We start from the raw sequence: 21,427 nt of genomic DNA on the forward strand, positions 1-21,427 counted from the left end.
ACGATTCACAGCACCCTTAACAAATGACAGTTCCCAGGATTCCTTATGAGAAGCCATGGCTGTTAAAATGTTAAAATAGTGATTTAAATGCATGGTGCAGGGGTGGCCTAAGTGTATTTTTATCTCCCCACAGTTCATGTATCTTCCTTGGAGGTTGTGCTTCATTTGCAACAACAGTATTTTCCCCGAGCTGTCAAAACACTTTGGGTGGTATTCAACAAAGTTTTACTGAGAGTAGACCTGCTGAAATTAATGTGTGGGTCCATTCATCTGTGGGTGCTCGCTAAGTGAAGCTTAGTTGAATACCACCTAATAATGTACCTGAGGGAAATGTGATGCCCCCCTCAAATAGCACCTCCCTTGTTGTTATGCTGCCATGTGGGAATGCGTGGGAATGTCATTGGTAATACAATGTTTCTTGTGAAATTAGTGATCAGCAATGCAGCTTCTCCTTCCCATGCCCTGCTTACCCTATTCTGTTAACTTACTTTTTTATCATGTTTAATTATTTTCTTTAATGGAAGCTATCTGATTTCAGGCTGTGTAATTTCTCCTCTGCAATGCTTTCCCAGTAATACTGATTAAAATAGAAAACCACAGCAAGGCTTTTCTCCCCTTTCCCATCTCACATATTAGGTGAGCCTTTATTTATTATTTAAAGTATTTGGTACAGGCTGGATCCTGGCTCGGTTCCTGAGTCATTTCTCCATCTCTCCCTCCTCTTCATCTGCAGTTCCCCACCCTATTCCCAAGGGTCTCTCACCCCAGAAGCAGATTTTCAGGATATACAAGGGGCTGAAGTGTGGGGGGGGGGGAGCAGGTAAACTTCATTTCATTCATGAAAAGAAAATCGGGTCTCAGGCCACTTTCAGCTTTTTTCTCATATGTAAGTGTGCATTTCTAGGAAGGCTGTGGAAGGGATTGCGCAAAACAGTCACACAACTATTGTCCTTGCAGCAAAACCTCCTCCCTTGGCATCGCATGTGAATGCAATATTAACACTGGAATAAGGGACCCCCCCCCAAAAATGCAGAGGCCTTTGTTCCCTGGTAAATGAGATACTACATTGCAAAACATTCTCCCTCTTCTATCTGTGGCCTCCAACATTAGGGGCAGGGATGCCTGAGGTGTGATGCCTGGAATAGACTCCCCAAGTGCTGCAGATTTGTACCTCTCACATTTGCCTCTTCTATTTTAAAGCTTCTCTCGTTTTCTATTTTAAAAGCTGCTTCTCTCCTGAGTGTCACAAATGCTGCGAGTACTTACACAAAGCATCAGTCTCTTAAAACTGAGAGAGAACCAGAGCCAGACATGGGATGTCCCTCTAATAAGGAACAGTGAGGTGGATGCGAAAGTATCACCTCTCGACCCTGTGCTTGACAGGAAAAGCGAATGAAGCGTGGCCAGGGATTTTTTGATTTTTTTTTAGCATTGGCCTTTCTCAGCTCACATTTCCAGAAAGATGTTAAAAATCTGATGTGCTCAAAAATGTTAAAAGTGAAGGTATGCGCCTGTTTCAAGTCGCCACCATATTTTATAGCCAGGCAGCGTCCATCTAATCCCTTTGTTTCTTCATTTATGTAACATTTTTGCTCCGTTTGGGGGTGGTTACGAGTCTTAACTGATTCATAGCTCAGCTTTTGCAGAGCTTATCTTAATTAACTAGCCGAGTAGCTGAGCTCTTGAAAACAGCTGTGGTTGCACGGAGCAACTTTGCTCAGGCAGAATGCATCTCTCATTTCTAACTAGCCAATGATATTGCCTGAGAATCCCTCGGTGCACAAATGCAGCAGCACTTTAGATAAAACATTCCAGAAGAAAATAGGGTGGGGGAAGCAGCAACCTAAAAAGCACTGGAGTAGGCAAATCTCCTCCTTCCTTAAGAAATAGAGTCTGTGAGTGTGCCTATTGTCGGTCAATGAAACAATCAAGAGCCCACCCAACTCCCATAGAGTTTTCTGCAACCTCCCAGCCATTTCCTGCTCCCAGGAGACCTGAGGTGCCTAGACCTTGAGGTAAAAGCAGAGGAAATGGGAGGGCAAACACCAAATTCTTTCTCACTGCCTAGAGAGAAGATGGTGGCCTTCCTCTGCAGTGCAATTAATCCCCCTCCCACCTCCCCCTGCCTAGACCCAGAATTAATTACTTGATTATAAACCCCAAGTGGTAGTTAATAATAATCCCCTCAAAATTGGTCTTTGCTGTCATTTCCCCCCTCCCACAAACTCTCTTTCCTAACCAGTTAACATTTCCTCCTGCTCTGTCCTTCCCCTGTTTTCATTAAAGGTTTGAAACTAGGCAGATTTTTTTCTCCTGAGGGGGATTAGGTGCACTGAGAGAATTAAGGGCAAACGTCTGTGGATTTTCTCTCTCTCACTGTGAGCGTGCCCTTGATGCAGCGTCTGGAGGTGCCCAGTACCGATCCTGTACTAGCAGCTTTTGGCTGGAGACCAGCTTCTCCAAGCCAAGCTGTTGAGCAGATGATTCAAGCTGAGTAGCCATTTGGGGATTGGTCAGTTAGGTTCAGCTTTCCGCCCTTCTCTCTTTTACAGAAACTCAGTACTTGAGGACAGAGTGTGTTTTCCCCATCTGATAATGGTTTTTAATGCACACACAACAACACACAAATTCAAATGCCCTTCCCCAAAAGCATGGGCAGAAAGATCTTTGCATGCCAACAAATCAGCATCAGTTCTACTGTCATTTGCATAGAGTAAGGCTTGCTACCACAAAGAAGAGAGAGAGAGCATTTGGGAGGGTTGGTTCTAAAATGCTTTGCCTCCTTCTGTATCTGTAGGTCTGTATGCTCGGGTCTGTATAAATACTCTGCTACGGCCTCTGAAATAGTTTGGGTGGGCAGTGTTTCTGTCGGTGTCCTTCATTCGTTCCCCAACCCTAAAAAGATAATAAATATTTATCAGATCTAATTAGGGAAAATGTGTTCTGCATGAAAATAAATCCAAATTCCTACCCTAAATAATCTAAACTGCACATTGAAAATTGGGCTTCAACACATTGGAATAATCCTATTCCCATTGGGGAGCAGCAAGGGGTGTGGTGCTTCTCCAACAAAGAGTAAACTATGCAGTGTCCCTCCTCCTCAACCATTGATATGGGAGGTGCTCTGTTGGTTAATCATTAGATTAACCATTAGATGATTAGGCAGGTAGATTTAAAATAATAATAATAATAATAATAATAATAATAATAATAATAATAATAATAATAAGAAATTATTATTTAAAGATTAGTACCCAAGAAAAGTAATATGTGGTGGGTTCCATCTTAGGAGAGGTATTTCCCCATCTTTCTCCCTGTGGAGGGAATGTTTCTACCCTCCACTGTGCACATATTGAGTGTTGCCTAAAAAGCAAGAAACGTGTTCTTCTTTTGCAACTGTAGTTGTTTTCACTTATGGAATTTATGTAGAGTGGATTGATTTAAAACTCATACAATTAAGGAGTTAACTTCTTCAGTCAGATGATGGCTATTAAAAATAAGAATCCTGTGCTCTGAAGAAATCAAGCGGATCTTATCACCCACCATCATGTTTTATAAAGCACCCCAAATTCTTCTGTGTGCTGTTCAATGAAAATTTTAAGAGGATGATTGTCTGTGTTTAGGTTCACACTCTGAATTTGGCCAATACAATGTGATGGCTAAAAGGGTGGGTGGATGGACAGAAGGGGAGGGAAGGAAACAAAATATATAGATGTTTGTTTATTTTTTGGGGGGGGAATGATTCTTGATTGGTTCAGAGTCCCCTGAAAGCGCATGATGCAGCTCCACCGCTGAAAGCTCGTGGAAGGCCTGGCTCTGCCTGGATAAGAGCTCTCTTGGGAAGTAGGTGTAAGATGCTGCGACTTATGTGGAGGTGGAGTGGGCTGCAAGTTTAATAAATAGATTGTCCTTTCCCCTTGTTTTATGGGAGACAGAGTCTCCTACCTGCCTAATATATATTCCAATGCTCACATGTTTCCAGAATTCCAAGTTCTGTGTGATCAGTGATCACAACACATGGAACAAATCCAGCCTTGCTTTTACTATACATGCTGCCTGTAGAACAGCTGTTAGGTGTGGTTGTTTTTTTCTCATCAATGGATAGGAGCTGATCCATACAGCCATGTTAATCAACATTATCTCCTTGTATGACAGCCAATGTGGCACATAGGATAAAGTGTCGGCTCTCTTTAATCTTGCCCTGCTTTCTCTTTGTCTTTGGAATTGGGAAGAGATTTTTCACAAGGCAGGCTGAATTGTACGGCGTGGCTTGCTTATTTAAGCCACGTGGGATCTGTGCCACAAATCTTATGTATTCCCTGTGATGTGCCTTGATCTTTCATTGTTGCCTAGTTAACCTAGTGAGTCATCATACTATGATTATGGGAGCCGCTGTGATGTAATGGATAGAATGTTTGGCTTGAACCAGGGAGACCTAGATTCACATCCCTGCTCTGACAAGAATCTCCTTGAGTGGCCTTGGGCACATTGCTGTCTTTTAAGTCTGGCCTGCCCCAGAGGGCAGTTGCAAGGATAAAATGTCCTTGACTTTTTGGAAGAAGGGCAGGTGCAAATTAAACAAACATGTAAACTGCAATTATCCACATGATAGTTGATCAGCAATAGCCACAGCACTTGGATAGAGCTTAATCATCATGTGAAATAATTGTTGATCGGTACCATAGCTGGACAATGGTATCTGGGACAAAGGTGTGCATTTTACTGTTAAGATTATACACCAAACACATTTGTTGATGCAGAAGATAAAGACTCTGCAGGACTGGTTTATCTGGATCATTTATTATCACAAAAAGCTCATTTGCCAGAAATGAGATCAACTTCCCCTGCTGCATGAAGTCAACCAGGAAGCTTTCTCATCCGAAAAGGTGTTTGCCTAAAGCCCTTTCATCTCTCTTACGTCTTCCAAACCAGTGAAGATCCATTATAAATAATGCCCTTCCCCCACTCTTCAGAAAGGACTGAAAATTGCAATGTCTGGATTAATTTCTGCCCCATGCATTCATTGTGCCACTGTCAAAAGTGCCATTTTATTCCTCCCACCCTGGTCATTTCTCCAGATATGATATCTGGGCTGGATGAGGGCCTGGAAAAGCCAGCCTAGTGAAGGCAGTTAACTAAAAATTGGGCACAATATGGAAGTTGATACCTTCAGTTGATATTACACTAGAGCAGGCTTGTACAACTTGTGACCTACCAAGCATGTATACTGATTCATGTTTGTGTCTGTAGAAGAGCTGTTGAGTACCTGGTAGGCTAAATGGGTCACAAGTTGTAGAGGTCTGCACTGGGGGATATAAGCATTCCAATATTATTGGTCTCTTTGGTTGCTGTACTATCAGTAGTATACATTCCTTCCACCACTTAATCTTCCATGTTCCTTCATAGTGTGCTCCTTCCTTCCTTCCTTTTTGCCAGATCAGTCTAAAATGTATTACTTGGCATTTCCTAAATCGTGCTGTTGATAACCAGAGTCAAACTCTTCTGTTATTTACAATGGCTATCTTCTTAGGTGTGTCAGTAGTACATTTTTTTAAAAGTACTTTAAAAATGGCAAGCAGCTATATGGTTTATTGATATAAGAATCATGACAATAATAAAAAATCTCAAAAATTAAATATGAAGTAAAACTGAGGGGAAAGTTACATAAGCCTCAAACAGGACTGAGTCAAGCAAAATGAAAGCCGAACTCTTGTATATGTTACAGTGTTGCCCATTGTGTTAATAATAACCTTGAAATAATTAACTGTGAGTGCATGAGACTGTTTTTTAAAAAAAATGTTTTAGATATGTGTTTGTTTTGTTTTTAAGTGTATTAGCTCCTGTTCAACGTAGTGCTAAGATTATGGTTTCCTCAGTGCAAGGATTCTCCTTATACCACAATAATTTATTTCCATCTCCTCCACCAATGCGCTCCACAATCTGTTTTAGGAGTTCTTCCAACCTTCCAGAGCAGACTCGGAGGACTGGGGCGGGGGACACATGCAGTGGGAGTAGAGAAGGATATTCCCATTGGATTAGTGGGAATTCTTGTAAGTGCTTCTGCCACTGCAACTATTTAGTTGATTAAGGCCCATTATTTTGCTAATTTGTTGCTGTTTGCTGCCCTTGACTCCTGGGGGGGGGGAGGGGTCAGATAGAAATTAAATAATTAAAATATTTCTAAATATATTAAGAAAAGCATGAGTGAGATACCTCTCAGGTTTTCTCACACTGAGATTCATACTTTTCAATCTTTGATTGACAAACCCATGACATTAACACACAACGATTAACACATCTCCAGCATGGAATAGAATTGCCAGTCTACAAGCATGCTTGGGAAAGGTGAGGTTGGTGGGTAGAAACTTTTGCTGTTCCTCTCTTAATATGATAAACTAAGCTTGTTCATGGCTTTGGGGATGGAGTTAAAAACACATTTATTCAGGGATTGATTAGGATGCAATCAATAATCGCAGAGGTGTCCCAGGAGCTATAGGATATTGTGAATCTCCCTCCACAGGCAAAGGGGGAACTGCATTGCTAGAAGTCCTTTGTGGATGACTTCAGAAATTTCTGAGATTGTAGCTGTGATGGAGGCGGGGCTGAAAACAGGGTAGCTTGTGTGGATGTCTGCTCAACAGGATCCTTGTCTCCCTCATAGCACCAAACAGAACCAGAAACCACTGGCATGAGAACATACCTAGTTAATTCCCTTGCTTAAGAGGCAGTTGAAGGGAACAAAAAAAGGTCAGAAGCAGGGGCTTAGAAGATGGAGTGTACCTCTGTTGTTGATCTCCCGCAACTGCCACCAGAAGGGTTGCTCTGCCTCTGGTCTTGAGCCAGTTACCCTGGCTTCAAGGGACCAGAGATGCCTTTTTAAGGGAATGGGCTAATGGTTAGAAGATGCCTTCAGTCTGATCCAGCATAGTATCCAACACCAAAAGGGAGATCTCCCAAGTGAGGAGTGCAGGCCCTCCATCTTCTCCAAACTGGCTACACCATTGGCCATTATTGTTTTCCCTAGGTTATTTTTGTGGCTAACAAGAAAATTGTTGCTAACAAGAAAACAAGTTTTTGAGGGGCTTGAGGGGGTGGGAACTTCAGGATCAAGAAGTCTTGGAGTTCTCCTCATGACTTTGTAGCTCTCTGGGTATGTTTTTGAAAACTCATGTAGGGAACTAGCCAGGAAACGATTGACGCTGCATATTTATAACACTGGATGGTCCTGAAAAGGCAGCTCATGTGTCTTCTAGAAACTTTATTCTTTTTTTGGAGTTTGGGGAGGGAGACTGCTTTCCTTGTTCTTGTAATGTCACAGTGGCTGTGTGTGGGCATCGCGATGCACCATAGTTTATGCTTTAGCGTGGACATGCAGGTGTCAGGAGCCAGAGTCAGATGTAGGTCAGCGATAAAAGAACACAGTGTTGGAGATGTTAACTCTTTAATGAAGAAACCAAAACAGCACAGGCTTAGTGATCCCAGCAACTCTTCCCAGTAGGTCTTGACACCCAATGAGGCAGTTGCAAGGACTGAAGGTTCGCACCTTCCCACAGCTGCCTAAGTCCCCTCCTCTCCAGGGTTTCCCCCAAGCAATTGGGGACAGTGTCTGCACGCAACAATCTCTCCTCTGCTCTTTTCATTTCTGTGTGTGTTGTGAGAGACCGGGGGGGGGGGGGCTAGCTGCAGCAGGAAGGGGAGACTCCCTGAATTCTTCAGCAGCCGGCCTCATCCCTGTCTCCTGGCCCTCCTCCTCTCCAGCCTCTAAATCAGGACTGCTCTCTGCCTCAGACTCTTCCTGCTCACTAAACCCTGTTGCCTTTGGACACCTCCTTCCTTCTTTCTGCTCCCTTTTCCCCCTCTGACCATTCATGGTCATCCCACCACCCTGGCTCTGAGCCTTCTTCACCTGGGGGTTCCCTTGGGGGTTTCCCAGCTGGTGCCTCCCACTACTCTGCCTCCAGCCAATCCATGACAGCGAATGACTCTCGTTTCACTGTTTCACCCAGCAGGAGAAACAAACAACAAAGCCAGACTTCACACTCTGTTCAAAGTGGTTTATTTTGCTACAAGCAAGTCATGATGTGAAGCCAAGCTTTTGCTCTTTGCTCCCCTTTCATAGTTTGTTTGAGGGTTTCCTGGCATGGACATTAACGCTAAACCTGGGCAACATGGTTTGTTGCTCCCACTTGCGCAAGGAGAGGAACAAAGCAGTAGTGCTAGTCAATGGGTTTCTGTGAAGAGTGAGAGCTAAGAGTTCTAGAAGACATTTTGACTTATGGCTCTCACTGTAGGTGTGAGATGCAAACTCCATTTGATACATTACATCAAAAGCGGTAATGCAGAAGTCATTTTAAAATTATCCTGCTTCCAAGTAACTTGTAAACCAGTTCTGGAACACACTTTTTCTGACTCTTGATTTTCCTCTGTTTGTCCCTTTTCTTGCAGAAGATGCTAGTGAAGCAGCAGGACCGCCTGGAGGAACGCGAACAAGACATTGAGGAGCAGCTCTACAAGTTGGAGTCTGACAAGCGGCTGGTTGAAGTAACTTGGATTTCTCTCTTCTCCCCTCCCCTCCCTGGTGTTAGGATGCTGGGCTGCAATTACCCACCAGTCAAGGAAATGCCTTGATAGAGGAACTGGGAAGGGAAAAAGTTTCAGCCAGCATAGCAATAATGGAATCCTAGGTTATAAGACCTTATTCTGCCAGAATGACCTTATAAAGGGCCTGCCTGCTGTAGCTTCTAAGCAAACCCAGTAGCCAAAGTTTAAAGGACACAAGGGTGTGAAGTCTTTGGCAGAGAGAGCAAAAATGGCCGACTCTGCAAGCATCTCTCCATACATCTCTGCAAGCATCTCTCTGTAAATCTAAGAACTTGCTTTGTTCAGCAGGGACGGACCTCTCAAGGTTTGGTTCCCATCATCCTATCCCTCCTGGTGCCTTACTTAAGAAACCTCACTTTCTTCTTCTGTGATGAGGAACAAAGACCAAGAGTCCTCACTCACAGCCTCCTTCGAGTTAATATATACCCCATTCTCTTCCTGGTTGCCTGGTGTTCCCTCTGCAATGGCTACTAGTTTAGTTTCCCCCAAACTGGATAGCCACTTTATCCTGTTCCTTTACTGAACAACTCTGTATTCTTGTGTCTCCCTCCTAGTCTGATCAAAGCAAAGTCAGTAACCTATGCTTTTTTGTTCTTCAGAAAAAAATTGAGAGCCTGCGTAGGTGCCCTAGGCATAGCTACTGCATAAAGGAACACCAGTCATTTAGTTTCAGAGTGCATCCTCCCCACCCAGCCTCAGTCACAAAAGATAAAGCAAGTAGGTATGAAGGGAGGCTAACAAGAGGCATTTTTCTTCCCCCTTCTATACCACCAGGAGAAGGTGAACCAGCTGAAGGACGAGGTGCGCCTGCAGTATGAGAAGATGCACCAGATCCTTGAGGAGGATCTGCGCAAGACGATGGAGATCCTAGACAAGGCCCAGGCAAAATTCTGCAACGAGAATGCTGCCCAGGTGCTGCACCTCAGCGAGCGGATGCAGGAGGCCAAGAAGCTGCTCAGCTCCGTTCAGGTCATGTATGACAAGACCGAGGACATCAACTTCATGAAGGTGAAGTGGGGGGTGTTTGGGGAAGGGGAGGGTCTGGTGGAGCACTTGGCAGCAGGAATAAGGGAAGGACTTGGAGCTTATGTGACAACCCTGACCCCAAAATGGCCGCTTTAAGCTGCCATATGCCTCAGCTTGACACAGCTTCACTTTCATCCACAGAAATGGAAGCTTCTGCTTTTCCCTCCTACTTTCTGTGAATTAACTGTTTGGCACAACTTGAGTCCCACTCATTCCCTACACTGGGCTACTTACCTGCCTAAAGAGCGACATGAATGTTGTCTCTTGTGTGGCTAAATTGAGCCCGTAAGGATGACCAAGCTTCAGAGGGAAAAGCTCAACCCAGGGTAGTTTCATCTTCTAAAAGGACTCAGAGATGCGGAGTAATGTTTATTTGTCCGGGTTACTTCTTGTTTTCTACTTGTGTGTAGATACTCAAGAACACCATGCAAAATGTGTGTGCCTTGTGACATTTTAAATTGTCATGCCGAAATTGTGGAAGAACTGATTGGAAAAGGATTGGGCACCCCTTTCTTTCTGTGTTACTGAGAGCAGAGGGGTGTGTTACTGAGAGCAGAGGGAGACTCAGGTTCAAATCCCCCCCCTTGGCCATGAGCCGTTCACCATCTCTGAATCTAACCCACTTCACAGAGTTGTTCTGAAGAGAATACAGGAAAACTCAGTGTAGGCTACCCTAAGCTCTTTGGAGGAAGTGGTGGCAAGTAGCACATTATCAGACATGTGGAGCTGGCGGAGATCTCAGGGCACAGCCTTGAATGCATATTATGCAGCATTCAGGCTGAAGCCAAGGCAGCCTGGCCAGGCAGTGCCTGGAGCCCTAAGCCTAATCTACCTCACAGGAATGTTATTTAGAATAAGGAGCATCTGGCAACCCAAAGTTAAGGATTAAACTAGGAAGGTGTGCTAGCTGCCATAAGAAACACCAAGCATTTAAGGCTGGGGGAGGGGGATGATATATATATGGACGGTTACTACTTTGGAGTTAAGTTCCACCAGGGAAAAGGTCAACATTTCTTAGGTTCAGGAAGATGGGTGCAATTTTAGGTGCTGCTTTGTATAACATGCCATACTAGGAGATTTCCCTTGCAGCTGGTGGGGCACCGACATGTCCCCCAACAGGTTTCCCTTTCTGGATTCCTAAACTGAATCTTGTCATGTCATGCAGCAGGCTAATGAATACAAGGGGCATCTCAACTTGTGCTCTGGTGTAAGATATTGCTGAGCAACCCCCTCTCGGGTTAATCTCCCCATCACATAGACCAGATGGCCCACTCCTCATTTTAGAAAGACGATATGCCCTTGACCCCTTGAACAGTGCTGTCTGTCAAAAAGAGGCTTTCCAAGTAAATCTCAGCAGCTGATTGGCAGGGTATTTACACCCTACTGGAGTATATCCCTTTAGCTGAGCTGATCCACCAATGTTGGCCTAATTGTGCTTCAATAAATATCCAGAACCTGGAGTGGTAGCCTGTAGCAAATGGATTTTTAAAAAATTTTTTTGCCAGGGTGCAATATAGCTATATAAAATGGCCTTTGAGCTGGAGGACAGAGTTTTTTGTTGGCATTGTTCTGACAGTAGGGAGATGACATGAGGCTAGAGTGGTGGAGGGAAATGAAAGCAATAGCCTCTGTAATCTTGTGCTTCAGAGTTAGTGGTTTGTTCTGGACTGTAGCTAAAGTGACAAGTTAAAGTCTAGAATCAAGATGCTGATTTAACGATGTTGGGAGGGGGGAGCTGAAGTTCCCATAATCATCATCATCATCATCTGAATTAAAGACTTACAAGGCAGTTTCTGCCTGGCACACCTGGTTGCTTTAGAGAGCATACTCACAAGACGAATAAAAACGGCCCTTCTAGTTCCACCTTTGTTATCCTGGAGGGCTGGAGCCAAGCCATAAATTACTCAGAAAAATTCTTCAAAGTGGCGGCATTTATTTTGCTTTTGTTAAGGTGTTGTGCACTGCTAAGGACTGAGCTTGAAATCTGGTGGCAGATGCTTCCATTCAACAGAGGGATGCAAAGGTGTTGTTTGAGTCTCAAATAATAGACTTTTGGTATAGTAACAGCAGCTTAGCATTACATAGTACTTCAAAGTGGATTACATATATTATCATTACAACGTTTTTACAACAGCCCTGTAAAGCAGCTCAGCTTTATCTACCTTTAGTTCATTATAAGGAGCTGCATAAATCCGAGACTAGTGACCTACATGACTCAGTACTGCAGCCCTGACTGGCATTGGACTTCAGGGCCTTGGCTTTGCCAGCCTTAGCCTTGTTACCTAAGATCAGGGGCTGAATCTGGCATCTCTACCTATGTGCTTTGCTCTGAGCTGTGGCCTCTCTCAGATAGTGCTGCTGTATCTGGGAAGTACAGTGTGTGGCTGTTTGTGAGGATGGGTGGTTGAGTAAGAGGAATGTCCTTCATATGAAATCAATGAGGGTGCGAGGGAGACGACAGAGAAATCTACAGAAATGGGGAAAGGTGCTGCTGCTGTGCCACAAGAGGTCTGCATGACTTACAGCTTCTGATTCCGTTTTCTCTATTGCCTCCTAGAATACCAAGTCGGTGAAAATCTTGATGGATAGGTAAGAAATCAATTTCCTGGCAGTCTGGGTTTGGGTGAAGGAGGCTGCATGTCTATGATACTGCTAATCTAGAGCTTCTTCTTTGGGGAGAGCAATAGGTATCAAAAGGAGTGTTTTGTAGACATCTTAAGCTACTGTTCCTCCCACGGCATTTGGGAAACCTTGCGATAGAGTTCCATCAGACTGTGGTCTACTCAGTGGCGTAGCGTGGGGGGTGCAGGGAGGGCCGGCCGCACCGGGCGCAACATCTGGGGGGGGGGGCGCTCGCACTCCCAGTGCTAAAATCAGTGCTAAAATCCACGGGTTAGGGGGCGCAAATTACTTGCCTTGCCCCGGGTGCTGACAACCCACGCTACGCCACTGGGTCTACTTCATCCAGGTGGTCCCCAGCATGTCTAAAAAAACAACAGGTAAAGGCTGTGGTACGTAGGTGGTCTGTGGACAAATGCCAGCTCCCTTGGCCTGAAGCGAGATGAGCACCACACCCTATAGTCACCTTTGACTGGACTTAACCATCCTTAAAAATCATACAGCATCTAGCATTACAATTGCTGCAACAGACAGAAAAGTCATCAAGTGGGGGAGGAGTTTGGGAACTGCTGCTTTATCGGGGAGTTACAGTCTTGCTAGAAGTAGGGATGAGGTGCTACTGCTGAATTCTAGTGTTTATATCTTGAGCTCAGCACAGTGCTGAGAAAACAAGAAGAGAAGAAGCCTTATTTACTGTGAAAGAATTAAGATGCATGATCTGTTCAGCTTTCTGAAAGAAAGCTGAGAGAAAAATGGATTATAATGCCTAGCCACTTCCACAGGTAGAAAATACTTGGTACTAAAGGTATATTTTCATGAATTGGAGGGAGATGAGATGAGAACTGATTGACGAGCTGTGCAAAATCCAGTTAAGAATCAGCACGATGTTTTCAGGGGCAATTCTAACCTGCAAGACAGGTTGTTCACACTTTGTAAGAATCTAGTTGACCAAATCCCACCTCTAAAAGAGTGTATCTTCTTGAACTGCACTCAAGTCATGCTTCTGTCTTATCTGTGGGTCCTGTGTTACTTAGCTGTAGGCAACGTGTGTGCAGTAGTGGCGGGGGGGGGGGGGCGTACAGCATAGCAATGCAAAATAAAAGTAAAATAAAACTGTTAGTGAAACTAGGTGATTTTGATCAGTATTAATGACAGGAAAATGTTGAAAGAGAATATGGTAGTGGTGAATGGAATCAAAGCGAGTAATGTGGCGCGACACAAAGTCAAGGAAAGAACCAGTTGCCCAACTCAGAAGGGAATTGCAATCTGCTTTCCAGCAGATAGTAGAAGGAGGAAAGTCAGTACAGTACTTCAGTCTGTAATGTAATGCCCCCCCCTTTTTTTAAGGACCCAGAACTGCACAGGAGGCAGCCTGCCCCCTCCCAAGATTGGCCACCTCAATTCCAAGCTCTTCCTGAATGAGATTGCCAAGAAGGAAAAACAGTTGCGGAAGCTTCTGGAAGGTGAGTGATGCCTCTCTTGACCCTTCCATCTCCCCGGCACACCTGAACCCAGGAGGGAATGCTCTCATGTGTCTTTGTATACGATACACAGCCTTGGTGTTGTTGGTCAGAGTGGTGCTTTGAACTAGAAATCCAAATATTATTGAAAGGGTGAGGTTGGGAAAGGTAGGGAGCGGATGTTCCATGCAATGGTTTTCTCAGGGGCCAAGTTTAATTTTGCTGTATGTTAATTGTTTGAGATCAGTCTCTTGGATTTGACCATTACTTGTCGCCAGCTAGCTACCCTGAGATTAAGGCAAATGATAAAAAACCCAGAAAATTCTGCAGTCACATGTAATTTCATTCATATATATATATATATATATATATATATATATATATATATATGAAGTAGGAAGTAGCAGGGCTGGAATAAATCAGACTGTCTTGAGCCTCCCCAGCCCCCAGGCGCATGGCTTTCAAAGCAGAGGCGAGTGGTCCTAAAAGGGTATGGGCAGTTTGTTAAGGGTAGTTCTTATTCCTGCAGTGCGGTTGATCCCAGAGTTATCTTGGGGCAATTTATGATCTCTGATTAGGAAGGAAGGTTTTTCTTTGTCTTGTTTTTGGTACCTGTCTTTCAAATCAGGAACAGTTGGATGTTACACTTGGAAATACTTGGATGATGTGTTTTCATGACTTAGAGAAACACATGATGTCCAGGTTTGCAACCTTTAACTCTGATATTTCAGGCTAGATGCCTCTTCTTCTCTTCCTCCTCCCCCAATGGACAGTATTGCCTCTGACTTCTCATTGTCCCTTGCATCCCCACTCTACTTGGAAGTACTGTCCACTAAATCTTTGGGAAGGACTTGCTTCCAATTAACAAATTGTATAGGGTCTGCAACCTTTTAGTCTGATTCCTAAGCATATTTGCTTGCGGCATTTTCAGGGGCTCACTTGTATGTAACATGGCATAAGTTCTCAGCCATAGCCTTCCTCTTTTGGTCTCTGTATTTCTTTCTGTGTGTCCAAATACAATCCCAGTGCCTGACAGGAAAGCTCCTATTACTCTCTGTAAGAAACCTTAAATGTACATGCTGTTTTCAGCCTGACTATGACTCAGCAAAGATAGTACTCCTGTCAACCCCCTCTTAAAAACACTTTCACTTTTGGGTTGCAGTCACAAAAACATCACAGGCAACACATGGGAGGGGAAAACATTGCTCTATAAGTTGGCTGTAGTTTGGCCTCAGCTGGAGTGCTTTTCCATTTTTGAAAGGGATTCGGTGTGTGTGTGTGTGTGTGAGAGAGAGAGAGAGAGAGACAGACAGACAGACAGACAGACAGACAGACAGACAGACAGACTGTGGGTTAAGCATGCAAAGAAAAGATAGCGCAGCTGAGCTTGACACAAAGAAGGCTTTGGATATGGTATTAGATTTGACACCCAAAATAGTGGCTGTTGTGAAGAAGAAGGCGAATGGGCTGTATGCCAGGATCGTAATGCTCAGGGGTGGGAAACCTCAGGCTCTGGGGGCTGGATGTGGCCCTCCAGATCTTTCTAATGGCCCTTGGGATTCTGCCCCCCCCCCCCATAGCCCTCACTGCCTCCACATTTTCTTTTAGTGTTTCTGCTTAGGTAGAGTATATACTTGAAGTGCAAAAATGCCTCTTGCTGGTCTGGAGGGAGAGAGGTGTGGCTGGGCATGTAAAATGTTCTATTTGTAGAGAAAGCTCTGGCTTTTGTGTGGCTGTACTGTAGACAGTCACACCCATTGCTCTGCCCACTTTTGCCTTTGGTTCCGCCTACCCCTGGCATGCCGTGCCCCTCCCCACTGAAATAATGCCCAAGGAGGAATCCAACAGCAGCCCTCTGGCTATGCACAGTTCCATGGAGGTAAGTCCCACTGAGTTCAAAGGGACTTACTTCTGCGTAGGCGTGTATAGGATTGCAGTGTGAGGCTAGGATAAGAAGCAGGGGGTTCAAACTGCAGCCTTCCAAATCTAGGATAAATGTTGAAAAGGGGGGGGGGGGAGAACCCTCCTGAATTCTAAAAGCAGTTTGGCAGTAAATCTATTTCCCTTCAGCAGAGATAGAGCTTCCTTCCCTGGGAATTTTGAAGAATAAGCTGAATGGAAATCTGTCAAAGGTGGTTTAAATCTAGGGATATCAGGGAATTGGAGTCAGCTCCCTGATTCTCTGAGTCTGCAAAGAGAATAGCCTGTGCTGAAAATGTCTTATATTCCAAGTTGATGATCAAGAAGCCTTTGAGAAGCTACTAAATATGAGCATTGATCTGCAACTAGTTTTGCCAAAGGGTGAAAAAGTGCAGGGCAAGCACCAGGCTGGATAGCAGAACAACCAAGAATAGATTGGTAATTATTGCAGGAGATTCAAAAAAAGAGAAAAAAGAAAGACTATTGTGGAACAAGAAGTTACAATGTTTTAATGAAGCTTTCTCCAACCCAAAGCACTCCAGGTGTTTGGGAGTGCAGTGACGTTAGCCCTAGACAGCACAGCAGCTGTAATCAAAAATATTTTGAGGACACAAGGTTGAGGAGAAATTGCTTGATGGGTCAAAAAGGGAATGATATTCCAGGCAGAGGGAGCAAGCAACATCTCACAAGGTTTGAATATGAGCTTGGGAAAACAAATGGCAGGGCTCATAGAACTCTAGTTGGCTCTAGAGGTATCTTGGTGTTTGCTTGCCTGACATCACCACCAGAGTACCTTAAAATCCTGGTCTGGATTTTCAGCCATATGTGGACTTGAAAAATTGAATTGCACATTAAGCTTCACCTGCCAAAGAAACTGCAGTGAGAATCCAGCTCAGCTTTGTCTTCTCCAGGTGTTGTAGTTCTCTCCACCCCCTTATCCCTTGGTTTCTTAGCCCCTGGACTCTGCTAAATTACTCCACTAATAATACAGAGCATCCCAAGTCTGGACTTGCCTAGCAAGCAGGGTGTGAGGTAATTCTTGACTGGCAGAAGACACTTAATGCAATCAGACGTTCACCTTGTACCTCCTGTGGCTGGAATAGGCCAGGGGGTGGGAAATTAGGGAAATGGTTAAAGGGTTGTGGCTTTAAAGCTTCACCTTTGAGCTCCTGGGATTGGTTCCCCCAAAGCCAGGTTCTGCATCAAAAACACCTCCAACTCAATTATGCAAATACAAGAAGCAATGCATATTAGCACCATCTTCAGATTTTTGGCGCTAGACAGTGGATATGCCATTTTGTGAAACTTGTATTTTCTGTTCATTTGTTTAGTGTAAGAACTGAAGGCTGGCAGGCAGTTCTGAGTTCTAAAACAGGAAGGGCCTAGGATGTTGCCTTTTTCTGTAGTGTTTGGCACTATGCAGGTCTTCTCTGCCAGATTATAGAGGACATTATGTGGTCACAGATTTGCTGGTTCCACATGCCTCTGAAGGATCATTCTCTGACATTTAGTACTTGGTGAGTTTATCCTAAAACAAAACCCCTTAACTTACTTCCATGTCGGGTTTGTTTACATAGTAGCAGAACTAAGAGAACAGTGAGCAAAATGCCAGGAAAATCTGTAAATGATTGGCGACTCTCTTCCCCAGCTTGTGTTCTTGTGCTTTTTAGTATGTGGTTGTGAGGTCAGACCTTATACTTTGACATTCTCTGCCGAGGCCTATATTGCCGCATGGAAAACTGGGCAATCGGATCCCTGCCGGAGGGGGCGGGCGGGGTGTTGCTGCTAGTTGGCTCACGGAACTTGGAAAAGAGGGCTGCCTTCTTGCTCAAGGTGACAGCACGTTGTCTTCTCTGTTTCCTTCAGGTCCCTTCAGCACCTCGGTGCCGTTCCTGCAGAGCATCCCTATGTACCCTTGCAGCGTCAGTAATTCAGGAGCCGAGAAGCGCAAGCACTCCACAGCTTTCCCGGAAGCCAGCTTCTTGGAGCCCTCTTCGGGACCTGTGGCCAGCCAGTATGTGAGCCAGGGGGCTTCGGCGGCTGAAGGCCAGTCTGCACAACCCATGGTGCCTTGTAGCTCCACCCAGCACATAGTAGGACTTCCCAGTGGCCCTCAACCAGTTCACTCTGGCTCGATGTTCAACCCTTCTCACTACCCCAACAGCACATCATCTCAGCAGTCTGTGCTGTCTCAGTATGGTGGGCGCAAAATCCTTGTCTGCTCGGTGGACAACTGTTACTGTTCCTCAGTATCCAATCACAGCGGGCATCAACCATACCCACGGTCAGGCCACTTTCCATGGACAGTGTCGTCGCAGGAATATTCCCACCCCCTCCCACCTGCTCCCTCCGTACCTCAGTCGCTTCCGGGATTGGCAGTGAGAGAATGGATTGATGCATCTCAGCAACACGGACGCCAGGATTTCTATAGAGTTTATGGTCAGCCTTCCACCAAACACTATGTCACCAGTTAACCATCTGGTTTGGATAGAATCTTTACTGATTTTTGAAAGTTTTTTTGGTTTTTTTTTTAAATCTAGCTTTTGTTGTCGTTGTCGTTTTTAAATCAAACCCATTTCCATTATTCCTTACCACTTGCCAGAATCTGAGAGGGGCATTGCTGTCATCTCTGTCTTTAATTTAAATTTTTTTTTTTTTTAGTCTTCCTTTGTATCAGGATGGGCGGGAGGGTGGGGGAAGCTGTGGGAAAAAAAATTAACAAGGATATCAATCAAGCATCTATTTCTGGATCACGTGACATTGCTACTTTCCGGTTTGGAAAACTTTTAAAGGGACAGATGATCCTTTTCTATTTCAAAGTCTCTGGGCTCTTTTGGTTTTGCTTTTTAAAATTCCTTTTCGCCTCCCATTTTTTTAAGAGGAGAAAATTTCTATCATTGATTCATTAAGAAATGACATTTGTAGATTATTTTTTTTTAAGGCTGATTTTTTTGTGTTAAAAGACCACGTATCGTGCATATTGGCATTTTTTTTCCTTCTTCTTTCAGAGATTTGTAAATACACAATGGCAGGAAATGAAATGCACAAAAAAAGGGAAAAGAAACTTTTAAAAAAAGAAATAAAAAAAAAATCTGTTTTAGTTTCCAGGAGGGAAGTGTGTGTGTCAAGATGCACACATTCCTTCCTGTGTTTCGTTGATGCAACTTCCTCTAACAAGCACTTTGTATTAAAAAAAAGTGGACTTCCTGTTATAAGGTGCAGGTATTTATTCTGTAACCAATTTTAGAACACACACAAAAAATATTCAAATAAATGTGATCACTTAGTGCACATGCTTTGTTCTGCTTTGCCTCCGCGGGCACTATTTCAACCAACGCCTCGTCTGGGAACAGGAAAACGTTACTCAAACAGAAAACTGACAACATTTAAAAATAGTTTGCACTCTGCTTGCTTTATGTGCTCCCTTTGGAATAATCTCAATCAGAAATGCAAGTACCAGGTAACTGTTGAAGAAATCTAGTCAAATATGCCGCACAATATCCTGCACCTTCTGGAGTAAATCAGGAATATAGTTTGGATGTTATCATTGAATTGAACATGAATTGGTGTAGTACTGTAGAAGAAAAGGTATATGTAACTTACGGGTATTTAGAAATAAGATGCACAGCATGTGACAGATGGGTTCTTATACTCCTCACCTGCTAGGCCTTGGTTAAAAATGTGAGACTCGGTTAAATTAAGAAAGATGTAGCTCTTCATATAGGATATTTTAGCCAGTGCATTGCAGTGCAGAATATGTCTCACACTTTGGTTTCCCAAACATCTCTTCTTTCATTTAAAACACCATTTTCTAATTCATTTGGTAGCATTGTTTGCGAAAGTTCATGGCTATACTAGAGATGCAGTTTTTAAACCATTAATGAACATTAATGTATAGCTCTGTTGTATGATATGTAGGATACAGTCTCATGTACCCTGTCATCAAACGCAGTGAGTCTTATCTCTGAGTGTATTTGCACTGGATTGCACTGTTGGTCAATCTTTTTTTTTGCCTGGAGTTTAAATTCACCATCCCTTTGAACTCCCAAGTACGAAACAACTCCTTTTAACCCCTGCTTTTGCTTCTGCAACATTTGTTTTTTTGTCAAAGACAAATGATTGGGGCTGAGAGAGAAGTGATTTACCCAAGGCCATAAATAGTAAGCATGGGTAAGTAAATAGGTATTGGTGGGGACTGGACCCTAAAAATCAAGTGCTATAATCATCCACATCACCCTCGCAAACCCAATTCCCCTTCCAAAACTACATCATCACTTTCATTTTTCCCCTCTGCTTTCTCTACACAAAAGAAAGAAAGAAAATCACCCGTTTTTTCTCTCTCATGCAGGTCCATTTCCCCACCAGCAGCCAGATTCTATGCATTAACGCCTGGGCCTCTGTTATCTTCCTTCCATCTGCAGTGTAAAAGAGTAGGAAAATAAAGACAATAAAAATTCAAAATATGTGCAGCCAATGAATTTGCAGTCACACCAATGCCAGCATCAGCCAGCCTGTCTGCCTGACTCAACAATGGAAGCACCATGTGGCACTCATGGTCTGTAGAAATAGGCAGAGAGAGTGAACCAATTTTATGCGCTGAGTTTCAAGCATCCTGTTTTTATTTAGGTTTTGTGCATGCACATTGACTTTGAATGGTTTGATTCACCCTAAAGAACAGGGCCCAAATTACAGCATCATTTTTTGTTTGTTTTTTGACCTCAAAATGGCACTTAAGTATGCCACTTTTGAATCAAATTGCCTCATCATACAGTGATACATTATTATTATTATTATTATTATTATTATTATTATTATTACACTTATGCTGTTTGACTGTGCTAAAATCTAAGCGGTTTATAAGAAATATTGAAAGGCTATAAATAAAAACAGTTACACAAATTTTTTAAGATAATTAAAATGAACAGTAAGACATATTAAAACTTGGCTAGATCTGCCTAAACTAAATTATTCTATTCAGGGGATGAAAAGAGCACAGTGAAGGTGCCTGACTGGTGTCGATAGGCAGGGATTTGTAGTTGTTTCTATATTCTCATCCATCTGGTATGTCTGGAAAAGTTTGAAGAGGCAATGATTAGTCTATCAATTTCCAGCAATCTGTGGTTTAGCTTTCTTTGGTCATGATTCCTAATCCCCTGAAGTTCATCCCATTAATATCTTAAGAGACTTGTGAATAGTGGCTTTTCATCAGTAATGGGATATCCCGCTTCTGCCCTTCTCCACAGCGATTTATGTGCACATGGCTGGACTAACCATCTCAAGATCTCTTCTAGACAAGTGGTTCTATTTGATTCATTATTTTTTGTCAACTTTGATCAACTTTGGCTTTCCAAATTGCTAGGGTGGTGATGGTGCTGAGTAGTGGCTTGCAGTTGCAGAGCTTCCATCCTTCACTTGATGCAGTGCAAGTAGTCGGAATAAGGAATGTGACCAGTCAGGTATATGGGATGAGTTTGGGCTGTGGCCGCTTACATAAGTTTCTATCTTTCTTGATCCAGCAGGAAAAAAGGCAGCCATGATTACTCCTAAATGACCTGCTTTCTTTGGCATATGTTGGGAGAGAGGGGGGATGACAGGACCAGATAGTTAACCTGTGAAGGATATGCACCTTCCTTATCTCCTGATCCACTGGGAAATTTAAAGGTACACGGGACAAGTGAAAATCAGAGGGGCAAAACTAGATAAAACAGCAGCTTGACTCTCTTGTTTCAAATGCAAGTCTGCACCAAATACACAAAGTTTCCCTCCTCCAACACAATTTTTCCCTCAGCTGGACCTGGCTG

General features: G+C 43.6%; 1 protein-coding gene across 3 annotated transcripts in view; it reads left to right on the forward strand.

The window, feature by feature from the left end:
• TRIM8 (tripartite motif containing 8) overlaps positions 1–18,917 on the forward strand; it is a 73,475-nt gene extending 54,558 nt beyond the window's left edge. For all 3 annotated transcript variants that reach the window (XM_028730433.2, XM_028730434.2, XM_028730432.2), the window contains exons 3-7: positions 8,446–8,541; positions 9,376–9,609; positions 12,185–12,216; positions 13,594–13,709; positions 17,493–18,917. In XM_028730433.2, the coding sequence (XP_028586266.2) occupies positions 8,446–8,541; positions 9,376–9,609; positions 12,185–12,216; positions 13,594–13,709; positions 17,493–18,100 (1,086 nt within the window). In that variant the 3' untranslated portion in view covers positions 18,101–18,917. The remainder of the gene's footprint in view (positions 1–8,445; positions 8,542–9,375; positions 9,610–12,184; positions 12,217–13,593; positions 13,710–17,492) is intronic.
• The last annotated feature ends 2,510 nt before the right edge of the window (positions 18,918–21,427 follow it).

The sequence above is a fragment of the Podarcis muralis genome, chromosome 6, assembly GCF_964188315.1.
Source record: "Podarcis muralis chromosome 6, rPodMur119.hap1.1, whole genome shotgun sequence".
Lineage (NCBI taxonomy): Eukaryota > Metazoa > Chordata > Lepidosauria > Squamata > Lacertidae > Podarcis > Podarcis muralis.